The 17,571-nt window shown below is 42.1% G+C and overlaps 1 protein-coding gene across 1 annotated transcript; it reads left to right on the plus strand.

The window, feature by feature from the left end:
* Positions 1-2,253: 2,253 nt before the first annotated feature.
* On the plus strand, positions 2,254-10,443 carry hmx4 (H6 family homeobox 4). The gene is made up of 4 exons (XM_010888128.3): positions 2,254-2,671; positions 2,858-3,283; positions 10,061-10,254; positions 10,420-10,443. The coding sequence occupies exons 1-4, from the start codon at positions 2,431-2,433 to the stop codon at positions 10,441-10,443; spliced, it is 885 nt and encodes a 294-aa protein (XP_010886430.2). The 5' UTR covers positions 2,254-2,430.
* The last annotated feature ends 7,128 nt before the right edge of the window (positions 10,444-17,571 follow it).

The following is a 17,571-nucleotide window of genomic DNA, read 5'->3' on the forward strand; positions in this document are numbered from 1 at the left end:
ATAAAACGAATCACAAGGTGTAATGCAATGTGTGTACATTTATGCTGGTGTTTTCGTGTGACCTTAGTGGTTGGGGTTAATTTCGTATGAAGCAAGTCGAGCTTAACCTGCATTAGAGTCAATGTTTCAACTGTAGGCTACATAAGACCTTCATTCGTGTGAAATCGGAAGCACTTAGATCGCAATTTCAATATATAGGCTATTTAGTCTAGTTAAAACGTTGTGTACCTTTTCACATTCTAAAAAAAATTATATATGTCTATACCTACGTTAAAGCAGAATGACAACCGGAATAAATTCTGGGTACACGTTAGCTGTTGTCATGCACACCTGCCCCTACACATAATACAATAGCACGTTAAAGGAATACAATGATTTGTGTACCATACAAAAGCTAATGTTTAGCGCCATAACATTTCAATGTAATAAATACATCTACAACAAGAATAGAATGCAACTATAACTTTAACTGAGAGCTCTACTTAGCCGCTTAATCAGGCCTAAACCTTAAAATCCCTGTAAACTCAGAATGAACTGCCGTCTTCACTTGGTGAACAGAAAATCCCTCCATTAGCGGGAATAGGTCAGACAGCTTCTTTCATATTCATAAACAGAAGGGGGTATCGTGAGGACGAACCTAAGGACAAATAAATTACATGGCATACATATTCTGATGGCAAAAGGAATATGGCCCCATTGCATAATATTAATTCACGCAAATGTATCCGACAAAGTTGGGAAAACGACCAGCAGTATAGACTACAGTAGCGTGCATGATAAATATACTCGATTAATACAGTTTGTTCATGATTATTCCAATGGAATAAATAAATACTGATATGTATTGGTTCATGATGGAAGCTATTCCAGTAAATAGGGCCGAAGATATAGCCTAGACTAAGCCACCTAGAATAAATGATTAATGTAGCCACTCATTTCTAGAAATAGAAAACCAATACTTAGACTAATCATATTGTGCATAGGCTAATTTGATTACTTAGTTTTACAATTTGTAAAATGTGATTTAGACATTGTAAAATTTATAATTAGACATATTGTTGTTAATACTATTTTTTAAATGATGCTTAAGCTGCGAAAGAAGCAGGTCTACTTTTATTAGTGATTTTCCAGATTTAATATCTAAACTTATGTTTGCTATTCTTTAGATTTGTAATGTGGCACAGATATGTACAAAAGTATAATTATGATCATCAACTAGGCGTAGATAATGCTCCTCTATTTCATAAAGTGTATCAGGTTTATAGTGGTTAGGCCTAAAACATTTACTCATGCAAAATAAGTGTTCTATTTATTTGATTGTAACAGTAAACATTAAAAGTTTCCGGAGATAAAAAAAAAAAACGAATGATTGAATCTGATGAACAACACTATAAACATAATATACTATAAACACGTAATATGGAGTGTTTCATATATTAGCATAGCAACATTATGTTAGCATATCTATAGCCGATCAATCGACCTAGAGAGAGAGAAAGGCGTTTATTGGAGTTTCCTTGATTTTGAAAAATATTCCCCATCAAGTAGGCCTCGTGAAATATTGTTCAGTATAACTTCCCTTCCCCTAAATACGCTTCATCAACATGAGACTAAAGCACATCTCCTGTGGAGCAGGTAATAGTCCTAAAAAATCTGAACCATAATCCTGCAAACACTGCTGGAGAAAATGAAGATAGCCACGCCAGTGCTGACCAGAGTGGCTCGTTTGTTGGCGTGCTTGTGGGCGTGCGTGGGCGTGCTGGCATCATAACCTAGACCAAATCCCGTGATTGGTCAGTGACCAGCGATTGGCGCGGGTGATTTGCATAAAATTGGGAAAGGCTGGACTTCCTGGTCTCCCACGCCTTGCAAGCATCGTCCAACGAGGTACTCGCCACGCTTCCATTGATTGAAATTAATTGAGCCATTGCCCCCAATGCGAACGGTCAAAATAGCACGTCCCACAAAAACACACACTAACCCAAGAAAAGGAAAATAATATTTCAAATAGGGAACCACATTAATCTAATTTATTTATTTAGCGCGCCTATATCGAATCTTATATATATATATATATATATATATATATATATATATATGATACCTCCTTCTTTAACCTCCTATCTCACCTTCCGATTGATGTAATTGGCCCAAAGTGTTAGGGGCGCTACTCTTGTCCAATGACAGAGGGCGAACACGTTTCATCCAGTGCGAGAAACTAACAGGCGAGGCAGAGAGACAGAGAGAGAGAGAGAGAGAGAGAGAGGAAGTCGAGCCCCAGTCCAGTACTATCCTCGAATGGACCGATGGTCCATGGAACGTATAGACGTCGTTTGGAACAGAAGGAGGCAGTTCTAACTTGCACTTCTAGAGCGTGACGTTTGTTCCAAAATCATTTGTCGAAGAAAACAGGCTATTTTGTATTAGGAAATGATGAGCAAAGTGGACGCGCCCTGCAGACCTACTGCAGCATCGCTCACATTTACAATAGACAACATTTTAAACCTAAAGTCTAGCTCGAGCTCTGACGGTAGAAGGACCAGTGACAGCTGTCACTCCAATACACCACAGCATGGAACGTGGCAGTGTAGAAACCAATTCCTCAATCACCGGTTTGAAGAGCATAGAGTCCTACAAAGAGAGGACCCAGAGACGAGGCTACACGATACAGGTATGCTACTGTTTATTATTATGGAAAAAATAGAGATGTGTCTCACTCCACTGTAGCCTAAAGGTTTGTTCGGTTTAATTCCAAACAAATGACCAGCGCTATTTTATGAAGCATATAAGCTATTCATGAATTGTCGACATGGAAGCTATTGTAGTATACAACAGTTGTTATAATTTACGTTCTCAGAGCCTATTAACGACTGTTGCCCAACCGGAGGACCTGATGGCGACATAATCACCCGGGAAGACTCTTTACGGATCACCGACACTCACTTCGAGAGCGGAGACAGCGGCGACGACTGCTCCTCGACGCCTCACACCCGGGAGAGTGGCACCGACGGCAAGAAAAACAAACAGCTAGCCAAGAAGAAAACACGCACTATCTTCTCAAAGAGACAGATCTTTCAGTTGGAATCTACGTTCGATATAAAGCGGTATCTTAGCAGCGCCGAGCGTGCCTGCCTCGCGAGTTCACTGCAGCTAACGGAAACCCAGGTCAAAATCTGGTTCCAGAATCGAAGGAATAAATTGAAAAGACAGATTTCCACCGAGCTCGACGGATCGAACGGGGATTTCTCCGACGCTGGGACGGGGAAGGAACTGCAGCTCCCGGGTTTGTACAAGGAGAGCAACCTACTGGGTAGATTCTTGCTGCCGATGCCCCTGCCCATCATATACGCTGGCAGTAGCACGCCTTATTTATGCTTCTCCAATGCCAGCAAGTACTTTAGTTTATTCGATGGAGACGCAGCCCTATAGACTAATGTTTTCAACATAATCGCCGTCGAGAGACAATGTTTACAAGCCTATAACATATCACATTGATAGGCTACGCCGAATTCATTTGTTGACGGAAAACCACAACTTCACGACATATTTGCAGGTCACAAAGGCATTCAAATAAATCATGTTATAATATCGTTTTTGGGGGTATATATTTGTTTTTAAATTTAAGGTAAAAGCGTATACCTAAAATACTATGCTTTATTAGCGTAGGCTTACTATTATTATTTTAATTAATAATAGGTTATTATCAACAGCATTTTCAGCACTCTGAAAACCGCCAAAGATATAATTATATTTGCATGCATTTACTGTATCATATTATATTGAATTTGGAAATTAATTAGACCAATGTATTTAAATGAATGTAATGGATTTTATTTTTTATTTTGTTTCATGCATGTTCAAAGATTATTTCAATTACAATTATACCATGAATTCTAATTTAGTCCTAAATCGGGGTAACACCACAATATTTACTGGATCTGTTATTAAAACATTTTTATTTAAAACAGTTTGATACCAATGTTACATTATTATTATTATTTTTATTTTTATTATTATAAATTGCTGTGCCTAATGTAGCCTGTACAACCTACAGTTGTTGATAAAAACCTAGAAATACAGCCCATAAACGCATTTTAGTGTTTTAAAAAGGCCACACTATAACACTGTATGTAGAAAAGTCTAGGTTCCAGCCACACACACAAACATTACTACTATATGTCTGCCAAGCTTTTTAATTTGCTACAGTTTAGAGTATAGGCCTGAATACGGTCTTCTCACATGTGATTATGAATTATTATTATTAAATTGTATTACTGTGAAAGTGAAGACAATGGAGTTGTTGTAGGCCTAACACACAATTGGCCTTATACTAATCAGTTAACACAACATGTGAATCTGATTATCGAAAACAACGAGAAAGAGGGAGAGGCAGAAAGAGCATTTACTTTGATTCATAGGCCTAAATAGGTCCTTCCCTAAGCCTATTGCAACTGGCACAAACAAATATGCTAAATTGAAACACCAAATATTAATGAAACAACCGGTTGTTTCATGAATTGGTTATACTATAGCATGACATTACAACAAGGACTCTCAATCTCACTTGCTGTAATTTATAAAGAATTAAATGTAGGAGGGATATAGTAGCCGTGTGAAAAATTAGTTATGTGCCCGCAGCGTCGTCATTCACACACTTTAGCCCCGTGACCTACATTCTTCGTCTTCAAGCCGGGAAATAGCGAACAGATGCCGCCACTCCAGCCGCGGCTGAGCGCGTGCTAGGGCCGCGCGGGTTATCCCAGACCGCTTCGAGGTCTTCACACTTTCACCGCGGCAAACATCCTATAAATGGACAACGATGGTGTCTAAATCAAATTTTCCATCAAATCTATTTAATAAAGCCATTTTTGAATCAGCAGTTGTCACAAACAACTGCAGTATTGGCAATTAGCATTATTTTTTGGTCTAAGTATTTGTATTTCCTTTTAATAAATTCTGCATACTGAGGGAAGTCGCAATACATAAGACACATGGTCTACATAAAAAAAAGACAGGTAATGAGGATAATGTAAAGACATATAGTCCCTTAAAATTCATCTTGTGAAATGTGAGCAGTTTAATGTGATTTAATGTGGGACTAAATTAACAAGAGATTGAAGAGACAATCTGGGTTTGACACATCCATTCCCAAGTGGCTGGGTGGGAGCTCTGTTGTTGTTGATGTTGTTTGAATCCCAGATTGTTCCTTTAACACATGTTAAGTGGTCACATTAGATTAGAAGGCAGGTGTAGGGCAGCTTCCCTGTTGTCCAGCATGGATTAAACCTGGATTGTGTAATCTCCTATTTGTCTACTTCGGACACTTGAGTTAAGGCTCATCTGGTCCAGTACTGATGGACTCATGAATACAAGACTCTGAGTGTTGGACCAAGCAACAAGTCCAGACACTATGTCAGTCCATATTTTATTCCTCTGGTACTCTTCTGATTTTCTAAGCAGTGTACTGGGATTGAGGCAAAGGTTGCCACAGTCCAGAAAACCTCCTGAGAAAAACCTCCTGAATCCAGGTTTCAATTCAGGAAATCTTCGTAAGGAGATTTCTGGAGATTTTGGGAAGTTTGGGAAAGAGTTGCAGGAATTTTGCGCCTGCAGTCCAGACTGAGATTGTGTGTGTGTGTGTGTGTGGGGGGGGGGGGGGTTGGGGGGGGGGGGGGCTTGGGGCTAACACAGCTAACTGACACTGAGTGACCTTCTGTCACATTGCACTTAGCCTCAACTAACCACACAGGTCATGACCTCTACCCCAACCCACAAAAGCAACACACACACACACACATACACACAGCCCAGTTGAAATACTCTGTTTGGACCTGCTAGTGACATTACATCCTAACGGATTTCGCTGACTCTGGTTCTGACGCAGACATTCAGAGTGCACCTCCTCCATCCCACAGCCAGAAGGGCTGAAAAACAGACTCGCCTTCAGCCTTCCGCCCTCTCAGCCTCCTAGACAGTCCTGCAGTCTGGAAGCCACATACTGTCAGCTAGTGCGTAGGACCTGTACAACCCTCATATGCATGGCATGAGAGGATGTTATTACAGGAGCTTTTCTTCAACCGTTAAATTGTAATAACTACCCATGTGTGGTTATAAATGGTATATTATGCAGTTTCACTCTGACAAGTCACTCCTCTGTCTTGCTCTCCTTACTCTCCCCCATTCCACTCTGTCCCTTTAGCCCCCCCCCCCTGCAATCTGTCCTCTCCCCCTCTCCTGTTTTTTCTCTCTCCCCCTTCACTTTACTCCCTCACTCTCCCCTTCCTCCTCTCTTCCCTCTGTACTGCCCTTCGCTCGCATGCCCACCTCCTCCTTCCCGCTGCCCTGTCACAGCGCATCACCGCAGAGTGTGTACTGGGGCTTGAGTGTGCGTGCGTGCGTGCGCGTGTGTGTGTGTGTACTGGGGCTTGAGTGTGTGCGTGCGGAGATGGTCGCATTCCATGAGCCACGACACCACACTCACAGAGGAAAAAAAAAAGGGGGTCCGGAGTAAAGGAGAGGGAGCAGAGGGACAGGAGAGAGAGGAGGAGAGAGGAGGTGAGAGGAGGAGAGAGGAGATTAGAGAGGAAGGGGAGAACAGAGAGTGTGAGAGGGAAAAGGAGGTTGTAGAGACAGAGGTCTGGTATAATTTGGACTAGTGGGTTCATGTTTGTGTTCGGACGTCCTTCGCGTTACGGTCTCTCACAGGGTCAGGACTCTCTATAGACCAGCTCTGACTTGTCGGGGGGGGGGGGGGGGGGGGGGGGGGCGTGTGTGTTTTTATTAATGTCTCTGTGTGTGTGTTTAGCTAATTTCTGCATGACTAGCCCTCAGCCTGTGGCTCCTCTCAATGGTTTGACCGTGTGACCCCTTAGTGTCATCAGACAGAGGGGCTACAGAGCTGAACTGATGGTGCTTGTCAATGTATCGGCTAGAGGGGAATTAAAAACTACCGACCGGACTGGATCGATCAATTTCGCCACCATGTGTCCACAATAAGTGCAGGAGTTTGGCTCCAACTCAAGACAATAACGAATAATTAATTGAGACAAAATTATAATATACAAAAACACGTAGACATTTGTATCAATCCTTACGCCTTCTCTCAGTCACTCCAAGACCTTTTTTATGTTTGGTTGGAGGACGCGATGGAGTTGTCAGCTCTAATGGAAATGTCTCGGAGTAAAGGGGCCTTTCACCTGGGAAACAGCAGCGCTGTCTTGTCAAAGTTGAGCTTGAGGTGGTGGCCCAACATCCAATCAGAGATGCGTGTTGCACCCTGAGAGTCAGAAGGGGGAGCACAGAAAAGTAATTAAGTATAATCTGAATAGCAATCATAGGAGAGACCATGTGAAGATATGATGGAGCCAAGTGACTTTGTTTAGAGATGAGGGGGCATTGAACCAAACCAGGGCACACCAGTAATGAGTGCAGCCTCTCATTATCGAGCTGGAAGGGTCTATTGTTGGCTGGTTTGTCATGAGCCAACTGATCTGTCTTCATACTTGCTAAAATAATCCCTCCCTTTCCTATTTCAGCAACATCATTCGAAACTGACCATTGTTGTCCGCAAATCATACAGCTGAAATGTAACTGTAGGTCACAGGCTTTAGTCTGGAGATCCAATGAAAGGTTATTTATAGTTCCTTTGACAGCAAATCATATAGTTGAAATCGGACAAAACTGATGGAGGAGAAATGTTTTCATCAATGGGGATAACTGCAATATCAGTTAGAGTAAATCAATGTATACATAAAAATACATATATATTTTTAAATGTATGGCAGAGAAAACTTGCCTATAGCGAGTGAAGTTAACTAGCTAGCTATCACCAGCCAATCACAGTCAACTTTCTGCTCACGCGTCACAGCGGGTATAAATGAATATCTATGATATCTATTTCTATTTCATGTATCATATGAACATTCACATAATTAAAACCTGCAGAGGGCTAATTCACTCTATAATATTCATTCTTTCCTGGAAAGGTTCACTATGTAAAGCAAATACCTGTTGTAGGGATTTATTGTGTGTTATAATTAAGTGAATCACTGTTTTGAAGCAAACAAAAACAAAGGAACAGTGCTTTATAAAGCTTGATACACAGCACATTATGCTTTATTTAGCGCATTACAGCATAAAGCCTTATATGCTAACTATCTCGTCCATGATTTTTAAATCAGTAAGTATAGTAGACATTATGCATTTCAGAGTATTTACAGTAATCATAAACAGGGTAGTAGAGTATGTTTATTGTGTGCTACAAAGCGTTATTAACTATGTACAGTACTTAATGGATAGTGTTATTAACTATGTACAGTACTTAATGGATAGTGTTATTAACTATGTACAGTACTTAATGGATAGTGTTATTAACTATGTACAGTACTTAATGGATAGTGTTATTAACTATGTACAGTACTTAATGGATAGTGTTATTAACTATGTACAGTACTTAATGGATAGTGTTATTAACTATGTACAGTACTTAATGGATAGTGTTATTAACTATGTACAGTACTTAATGGATAGTGTTATTAACTATGTACAGTACTTAATGGATAGTGTTATTAACTATGTACAGTACTTAATGGATAGTGTTATTAACTATGTACAGTACTTAATGGATAGTGTTATTAACTATGTACAGTACTTAATGGATAGTGTTATTAACTATGTACAGTACTTAATGGATAGTGTTTGCATCAAACGCTCGGTTAGGTTCTGGGAGGGAGACATGATGTGTGGGAGTCCTGTGGGATTAGATGACACATTACAACATCAACTACATGCCTATTAGTTAGCATGGGAAAGATGAGAAGGGTGTCTCTCTCTCTCTCTCCGTTTGTGTGTGTGTGTGTGTGTGTGTGTGTGAACGGCCTGCTGCCATACCCACTACAGATCGTCTGATGTGCAATCTATTGATTGTCTAAACTGCTGCACCTTTCCCTAAAGAGCTGAAGGAAACGGAAAGGAGTGGCTGGGATGAAACCGAGAGAGAAAGACAGGGAGACGCAGAAAGACAGAGAGAGACAGACAGAGAGACACAGACAGACAGAGGGAGTCAGACAGAAAGATGCAGACAGAGAGAGACAGACAGATGGAGACAGACAGAGAGACGCGGACAGACAGAGACAGAGACAGACAGAGACAGACAGAGAGATGCAGACAGACAGAGACGCAGACAGACAGAGACAGACAGAGAGACGCAGACAGACAGAGACTGACAGACAGAGAGACGCAGAGAGACAGACAGAGAGACACAGAGAGACAGAGAGAGACAGACAGAGAAAGACGCAGACAGACAGAGGGAGATAAAGGAAGGATGAGGTGTGAGTGGTAACACAGTCGAGGGCCATATTTTAGTGCCATTCCTGGTGTGTGTGACGGCTCTTGTGTCTGATGAATTTATTGGCTGTCAAATATATGACCTCACCCTTCCATTTACTGACACATGATTCTCAGAGAAACACTGCATCCCATCACTCAGGATTGCATAGTCGTGCACATACACACACACACACGCACGCGCAAACACGCACACACACACACGCACACACACGCACACACACGCACACACACGCACACACACACATTTGTATTTATATCCTGAGTCGAGACCAGAAAATAATCACATGCTCTCAAACTCTAACCTAAGCATTTACCTCAACCTCACTAACCATTATGCTTAAACATAACCATAAGTCTAATTCTAAAACTAACCCCAACTGTGGTTTTACCCTTAGCATAACTATTAGAATAACCCTTAGCATAACTATTAGAATAACCCTTAGCATAACTATTAGAATAACCCTTAGCATAACTATTAGAATAACCCTTAGCATAAGCCTTAACATAAGCTTTAACATAAGCTTTAACATAACCCTTAGGATAACCCTTAGGATAACCCTTGGGATAACCCTTGGGATAACCCTTGGGATAACCCCTGGGATAACCCTTAGGATAACCCTTAGGATAACCCTTAGGATAACCCTTCAACTTTGTGGGAACGGGCTAAGAAACCTTGTAGGGACCAAATTGTCAATCTCCTCTAACTTTGTAGGGACGTCTGGCCCCAACATGGATTACAGACACACGTGCACCCGCCTGGACACGCGAGCATGCTCCTGGAGACACATGTGCACCCGCCTGGACACGCGAGCATGCGCCTGGAGACACACATGCATTCTGGACATAGTATTCAGGTGGTTTCATGGCGTCAAGTCGATGAAGAGGTCCATTAACAACAGCTCTGTTGTTAGAGAACTCCCCCTCTCCCCCTGTCCTCCTCTTCTCCTGTCCTCCTCTCCCCCTCTCCCCCTGTCCTCCTCTCCTCCTCTCCCCCTCTCTCCACTTCTCCCTTTCTCTTCCTCCAATGATTTTTAAATCCGCTCCGCTCTTTGTCCCGTTCATCCTCTCTAGGTGAGCATTCGGTCTGACCTCTGACCCCAGACACCTGTCAGTGGTGTGTGTGTGTGTGTGTGTGTGTGTGTTTCATAACAAATACAAATGAAAGACATATGACATGGCCACTATCATTACATATTATTGTATACCTCCTCACATACATACACACACCCTACTCCATGTTACCTACACTGTACTGCCCACTGCAACCCCTAAACCCAACCCTAACCCCTAAACCCAACCCTAACCCCTAAACTGAACCCTAACCCCTAAACCTAACCCTAACCCCTAAACCTAACCCTAACCCCTAAACCCAACCCTAACCCCTAAACCCAACCCTAACCCCTAAACCTAACCCTAACCCCTAAACCCAACCCTAACCCCTAAACCCAACCCTAACCCTTAAACCCAACCCTAACCCCTAAACTGAACCCTTGAGCCAGAAATATATATTTTTAAACATGCACAGGCTGATTTGCCAGGGTTTAGAATCTTCTGTGGGGATGTCTGGTCCCCACATGTACACACACACACACACACACACACAGCTAAACACACACTTCCAAATGCACACACACAGCTAATCGCACACTAAAACACACACACTCCCGAAAACACACACAGCTAAACATAAAATAAAAAACACACACACTTCCAAACACACACACACAGATAAACGCACACTAAAACACACAAACACACACACTTCCAAACACACACACACAGCTAAATGCATACTAAAACACATATACACATACATACACAGACTCCCAAACATATACACACACACACACACACACACACACACACAAACATACACGCACACACACGTCTTCTGCCCTGGAGGTACCAGAGTGAGGAAGCTTCTAAGTGCTTCCTAATAGCTCACAATCATCCTCGTCCCAAATGGCACCCTATTTCCCACAATGCACTACTTTCAAACTGGGCCGGTGTGGCTCAAGGGTTCCATTTGGGCCACGAACACAGACACAGCTCTCCGCCTCAGGCAGGAAATACTAATAAATAAATCAGCCGGGCAACTCAAATGAATAAAAGTGTAACTCTGTTGTGTCATACGGCATAGAACAGCCAACTATAGCTCTGCCAGGCTAGCTGTTGTATAATGAATATAGATCTGGAGATTCTGAAATATTCATGGTACAGAAGAGGTGAAGAGAAAAGGCGAAATGGTGCTTCTCTGAAGTGGTGGTTGGGGGTGGGGGAGGTGGGGGGGTGGGGGGGGGGTCTCACTTCTCACTGAGCTTATAGCTGTGAAAACCCAGAAAAACCTGAGAACCTTGTGAGGTAAAGAAAACTCTTGGAAAAAATAACTTGTACAATACCTTGTACAAAGTCCTTTGTGACGACAGAAAAGAGTCACCTTAGAGTCATTGTGAGAAATGTGGGTCTTGTCCTTTGTGACGTCATAAACAGCCAATTAGATCTAGTCCCTTGTGATGTCAGAAACAGCTAATTAGATCTAGTCCCTTGTGATGTCATGAAGAGACACTTGGGCCTCATTTGTGATGATGTCATTACGAGGCGCTTGGGAGCAGTCCTTTATGTCCTTTAAGTCCAAATTTGAGATCTGGGGCCATTCTTTTGTGATGTCATGATGAGACACTTTGAGATTTCTGAACGAGGCAGCTGGATATATACCTTTGTGTTGTCATAAAGAGTCGCTTGGATCTGAAAGAGGGGAGAGGGAAAAGTAGAGAAAGAGAAACATGGTTAGATGTGTATAGAGAGAGAGAATTGTTGAGATATTAAGAAGTAGATGTGCACATCTCTCACACGCACACACACACACAGAACATTGCCTTGCATGGGAAAGGTCCTTTCCGGCTGGCTGTCAGCACATACTGAAGAGAACATCTATCAGTAACACTCTGAGAGCGTCTCGTACTGCCCTCGGCTCCTGTGGCTATCGAACAACATGTCCTACTAGAGCTCTTTTCAGGCCCGCACTTCTGGCACTTTGTATACTTAAGAGCAGACACACACACACACACACACACCACACACACACACACACACATTCAGTACTAAATGTTGGAAGAGACATTCAGTCAACAGGTCGTGAGGAGAAATTGTTTGTTTTGAAAGGTCTCCCCTGCATTCTAACCCTTCGTGCTCTAAAGCAGTTTGCGTTTGAGGTGAAGTCAGGCTGGCTGGTGTTAGTGACGGGCCGCTTCTCTGTTCATTCAAATTATTTTATTTTGTGAGTTAGATTTGCCTCTTTAAGCCAATCATTTCTAAACAGGAGGTACCGATTAGAGAGTACTACCACCAAACTCTTCAGACAATCAATCAAACTTATTTTATAAAGCCCTCTTCACATCAGCAGTGGTCAGACAGCGCTTATACAGACCCCCAGCCCAGCTGTGGAACATGGGGTCTATCCCCCAATGGAAGGACCAACTTCCCCTGAAAGGAGACTCACAGCCCTTGTTCAGAAAACCAGAGTATCTAAAATAACTCCACAATTACTGACCTAAGATCATTCTCCCTGAAAAAGAATAGTCTGAATGTCTTAGTTCTTCTGTGCCTAAAATGGTTCCAGACCTGTATTTTGTCTGTTGTAGAATGGTCTGAATATCTTAATTCTTCTGTGTCTAGACTGATTCCAGACCTGTATTTCTCTGTTGTAGAATGGTCTGAATGTCTTAATTCTTCTGTGTCTAAAATGTCTGAATGGTCTGAATCTGTCTGTGGTAAAACATGTAATAGCCAGGAGTCTGAACCTGTGGTACATAAAACCTGTGATTAATTTACTGTCAGACTAATTTTGCCAGCTGGTTCCCGAACGACCGTTTGAATTCCCTGTTAAAGATTCTTAACCAATCAGCTTGGTAACAAGGAATCTGATCTTTTTCACCGAGATGCAGAGGGACAGCGACAGAGAGCTTTTCAGTGTGTGTGTGTGTGTGTGTGTGACAGGGAAAGAGTGTGTCCTTAATTATTGCTTATTACAGTTTTTCCCGAATGCTTACAAGCATCGAACAATACAGAAGTTACAGTAACAAAACTCTTCCCACAGTCAGCAAAACTGAAGTGTATGTGAACCAAACTGTGAATAATTTCTCATTGCCTTCACAAAAAATGCATTCAGTGAACACATTCCCCAAAATCCATGAACTCTTTTCTCATTCAAACTAAACCAGCAACAAAACAATATATTCACAGCACATGTTTTTCTCAAATGCTCACACACTGTCCTCAAAACGTTTAGAAACACATTCAAAACAGAATGATGGCAACTGGTGTGCATTTCTGAACTAACCAGATTGAAATATAACGTTGAGATTAACATGTTGGTAATGCACACTGTTGAGATTAACATGTTGGTAATGCACACTGTTGAGATTAACATGTTGGTAATGCACACTGTTGAGATTAACATGTTGGTAATGCACACTTTAGAGATTAACATGTTGGTAATGCACACTGTTGAGATTAACATGTTGGTAATGCACACTGTTGAGATTAACATGTTGGTAATGCACACTGTTGAGATTAACATGTTGGTAATGCACACTGTTGAGATTAACATGTTGGTAATGCACACTTTAGAGATGAACATGTTGGTAATGCACACTGTTGAGATTAACATGTTGGTAATGCACACTGTTGAGATTAACATGTTGGTAATGCACACTGTTGAGATGAACATGTTGGTAATGCACACTGTTGAGATGAACATGTTGGTAATGCACACTGTTGAGATTAACATGTTGGTAATGCACACTGTTGAGATTAACATGTTGGTAATGCACACTGTTGAGATGAACATGTTGGTAATGCACACTGTTGAGATTAACATGTTGGTAATGCACACTGTTGAGATTAACATGTTGGTAATGCACACTGTTGAGATTAACATGTTGGTAATGCACACTGTTGAGATTAACATGTTGGTAATGCACACTGTTGAGATTAACATGTTGGTAATGCACACTGAGTTTTGTTATTGCTGTCTCAGTATTGACTGATGCTTGTAAGCTATCGAGAAAAACTGTAAAGGAAAATCAGAAGGATGACTCCCATCACTGCTAGCTGGATCAAACAGTAGAGTGAGAGAGAGATTTAGACAGAGAGAGAGAGAGAGGTGTGGTAGATAGAAAGAGAAAAAGAGAGAGAACAGGTAGGGGAAATGAGATGGGGAGAAGGGGAGAGGAGGAGGAGAGGAGGAGAGGAGGAGAGGAGAGGAGGAGAGGAGGAGAGGAGGAGAGGAGGAGAGGAGGAGAGGAGGAGGAGAGGAGGAGGAGAGGAGAGGAAGAGAGGAGGAGAGGAGAGGAAGAGAGGAGGAGAGGAGGAGAGGAGGAGAGGAGGAGAGGATGTTAAACCACTCTGTTTATTTAGGCATCATCTCATGTAATGTATCTCTGTATACAAACGTAACAAATACTATAAATCAGAACCAGCAATTCTTCCAGTGGAACATAAAAACACCCGGGCCAACAGATGAAGGGGCAGACCATGGAGATCCTTTATTAGGCAACAACACTTCTATAAGCCGCAAATACATTCTTACGCTAAGAGACATCAATAAATATGCCAAGCACTTAGGACTCACTTCATTCCCAAATGCCACCCTGGTTCCCAGATAGTGCTGTTCTGTTGCCTCGAGCCCTATAAGCACTATACAAAGAATAGGGTGCTATTTTAGGTGCCCTTCAGCATGCTGTTAAAGTAAATTGAGTGGTTGAACTCAGCTGAAAGGGATGAATAAATATTAGATGTGTTAGGTTTTATTGTGTGTGCGCGTGTACGTGTGTGTGCATGTCTAGGTGTGTGTGTGTGTGTGTGTGTGTGTGTGTGCATGTCTAGGTGTGTGTGTGTGTGTGTGTGTGTGTGAGTGTGTACATGTCTAAGTGTGTGTGTGTGCTGTAGTCATAGCCGTAGTCTGGAAGAGAGTAACAGAAGATATGGAGGTTCATCTGGAAGTGTGTCGTCTGTCCGTGCGTGCGTGTGTGCGTCCGTGCGTGCGTGCGTCCGTGCGTGCGTCTGTGCGTGCGTGACCTGGGGGGCTCGCTAGGTGTTTCATTGCCGCAGCTTTGGTAAAGAGCTTTTTGAAGCGCCGTCTCAACCATTCCGACTAATCAATATTGACGAGTAGGAGGAAAATACAAAAATACGACAGTCTGTATCCCAAACTGACCCCGTCTTCCCTATTTGCGCCCACAGTTTCTGCTCAAAAGGAGTGTGCTAGATAGGCAACAGTATGGCATTTAGGAAACACACACAAATAAAAAAAAACGTGTCTACTCCAATATGCACTTATTGGTGGATTGTGTTCATGTATGCCCTTTGGCATGAAGCTGAGGAAACCTATGTACGGTTGCTGAAAGTACAGGAGTTTATCAACGGAAATTATAAAATACTATAAAAGGTTTTAGATCAGGGTTGAGGTCAATCCAATTCAAGTTCCAGTCACATGAAAATATTACGTTTATAAAGGGAAATACATTTTTAAATAGTATTGTACTGCTTCAGATGAAAGGAATTGATGTGGAATGTTCCCCAATCCGTGTTTAAAGAAAATAGTTTTTTAGTTACCAGAGTAGATTGTGACTAACAGCATTTAAGTGAGATCTAGAAATCTGAGAAAAGTTAAATAGTTTGTAATAAAAAAAGAAAATTAAATGTAAAGTGTAGAAAAAAAAGTCTGGCCTGTACATTTAAAAAAAAAATCCCACCAAGAAGTCCTTCTCGATTTCCAAAAGGTTAAAATGTTGCCCTGTTTTATAACGATGGCATAATCTTTCTCCTCCCTCCTCCTGATTATTCACCTAGGAGGCATCTAACCCCTTGACCTCCACTCGGCCCCTCTACTCCCCTCAACCCCCACTTCTATGGCTGATGAACTGTCCATGTCAAGAGGAGAAGGAGGAGAAAAAAGGAGTAGCTGGTTCACAACCACAACAATCCCTTACCCATAATATTTCCGATTGGGGCAACATTAACTCTTCTCTCCTTCTTCACCTCCTCACCTCCTCACCTCCTCGCCTCTCTTAGTTTCTCCCTGTCTTTCCTTGCTTCTCTTCGCTTTTCCCCGGCCTTTCCTGTTTATGATGAAAGATAACCTGTGTTCAGTGATTAACCCGCTAGCATATCGGTAATTCATATGTATCGGGCGCATCGTTTCGTGGCTACTGTTCGCCCTCCATCGCATGCGCGGAGCCAGCAGGATGATGTCACAAAGCGTGTATCGTCTCGGAATGGTTGTGAGAACGTTTCGAAAAAGTCAGTTTGCTGGGACGACCTGTGACCCCAGATCTCAACCCAACAGAGTGTTTTTAGGGTGAGACAAGGAGACGCGTGCGCACACACGCACACACACACACACACACACACACACTTTGAACTGCGTGATTTCACAGAAGAGTCAGATAAAGATCTCTTTGGTCATCTCTCAACGTCTAGAGATGGAACGCTCTCACACACACACACACACAACCGCACACAGACGCCAGGATAAAGACAGACACTTTGATGTGACTTTGATTACATTGTGTTAACAACATAGATGACAGAATGACTGTGGGTGCTCTTCCACCTCGTCGGCACACCATTGGTTGGTGTGTCTGTGTGTGTGTGTGTGTGTGTGTGTGTGTGTGTGAGCAAGCACCACAATTACAAAGGACAAGTCAAAGCGATACGAGGTGCTATTAGTAACCTGAGCTACGCTCTGGCTTCATAAGTCATCGCTAAATGTAATTCCGATTTTGATTCAGTCAAATGACTAGGAAACTATTAATCATCTGTGGGTTTACCTTCGCTTTGACAGAAAATACATATATTTGTAAAGATATTAGTCCTTTTTGAACTTCTACCATTCTGGTTATGTATACATGTTATTATATGTGTCTGTAATGTGAGATTGTGGATTTCTAAGATCTTATACTGAAGCATGTCTTTCCCCTCATGGTATGGACAGGTTTGGAAGGGGTACGCATTGCTATGTGGCATCAAGAAATGAACTACCTTAAGAAGAACAGCATGACCCCTGGACAGATTAGCATGACCCCTGGACAGCCAAGGTCAATGTTGGGTAACAATATGGCTACAGTTAGGGATTACGGTCAATGTTAGGGATTATGGTCAATGTTAGGGATTACAGTAAATGTTAGGGATTATGGTCAATGTTATGGATTACAGTAAATG

The sequence above is a fragment of the Esox lucius genome, chromosome 25, assembly GCF_011004845.1.
Source record: "Esox lucius isolate fEsoLuc1 chromosome 25, fEsoLuc1.pri, whole genome shotgun sequence".
NCBI lineage: Eukaryota > Metazoa > Chordata > Actinopteri > Esociformes > Esocidae > Esox > Esox lucius.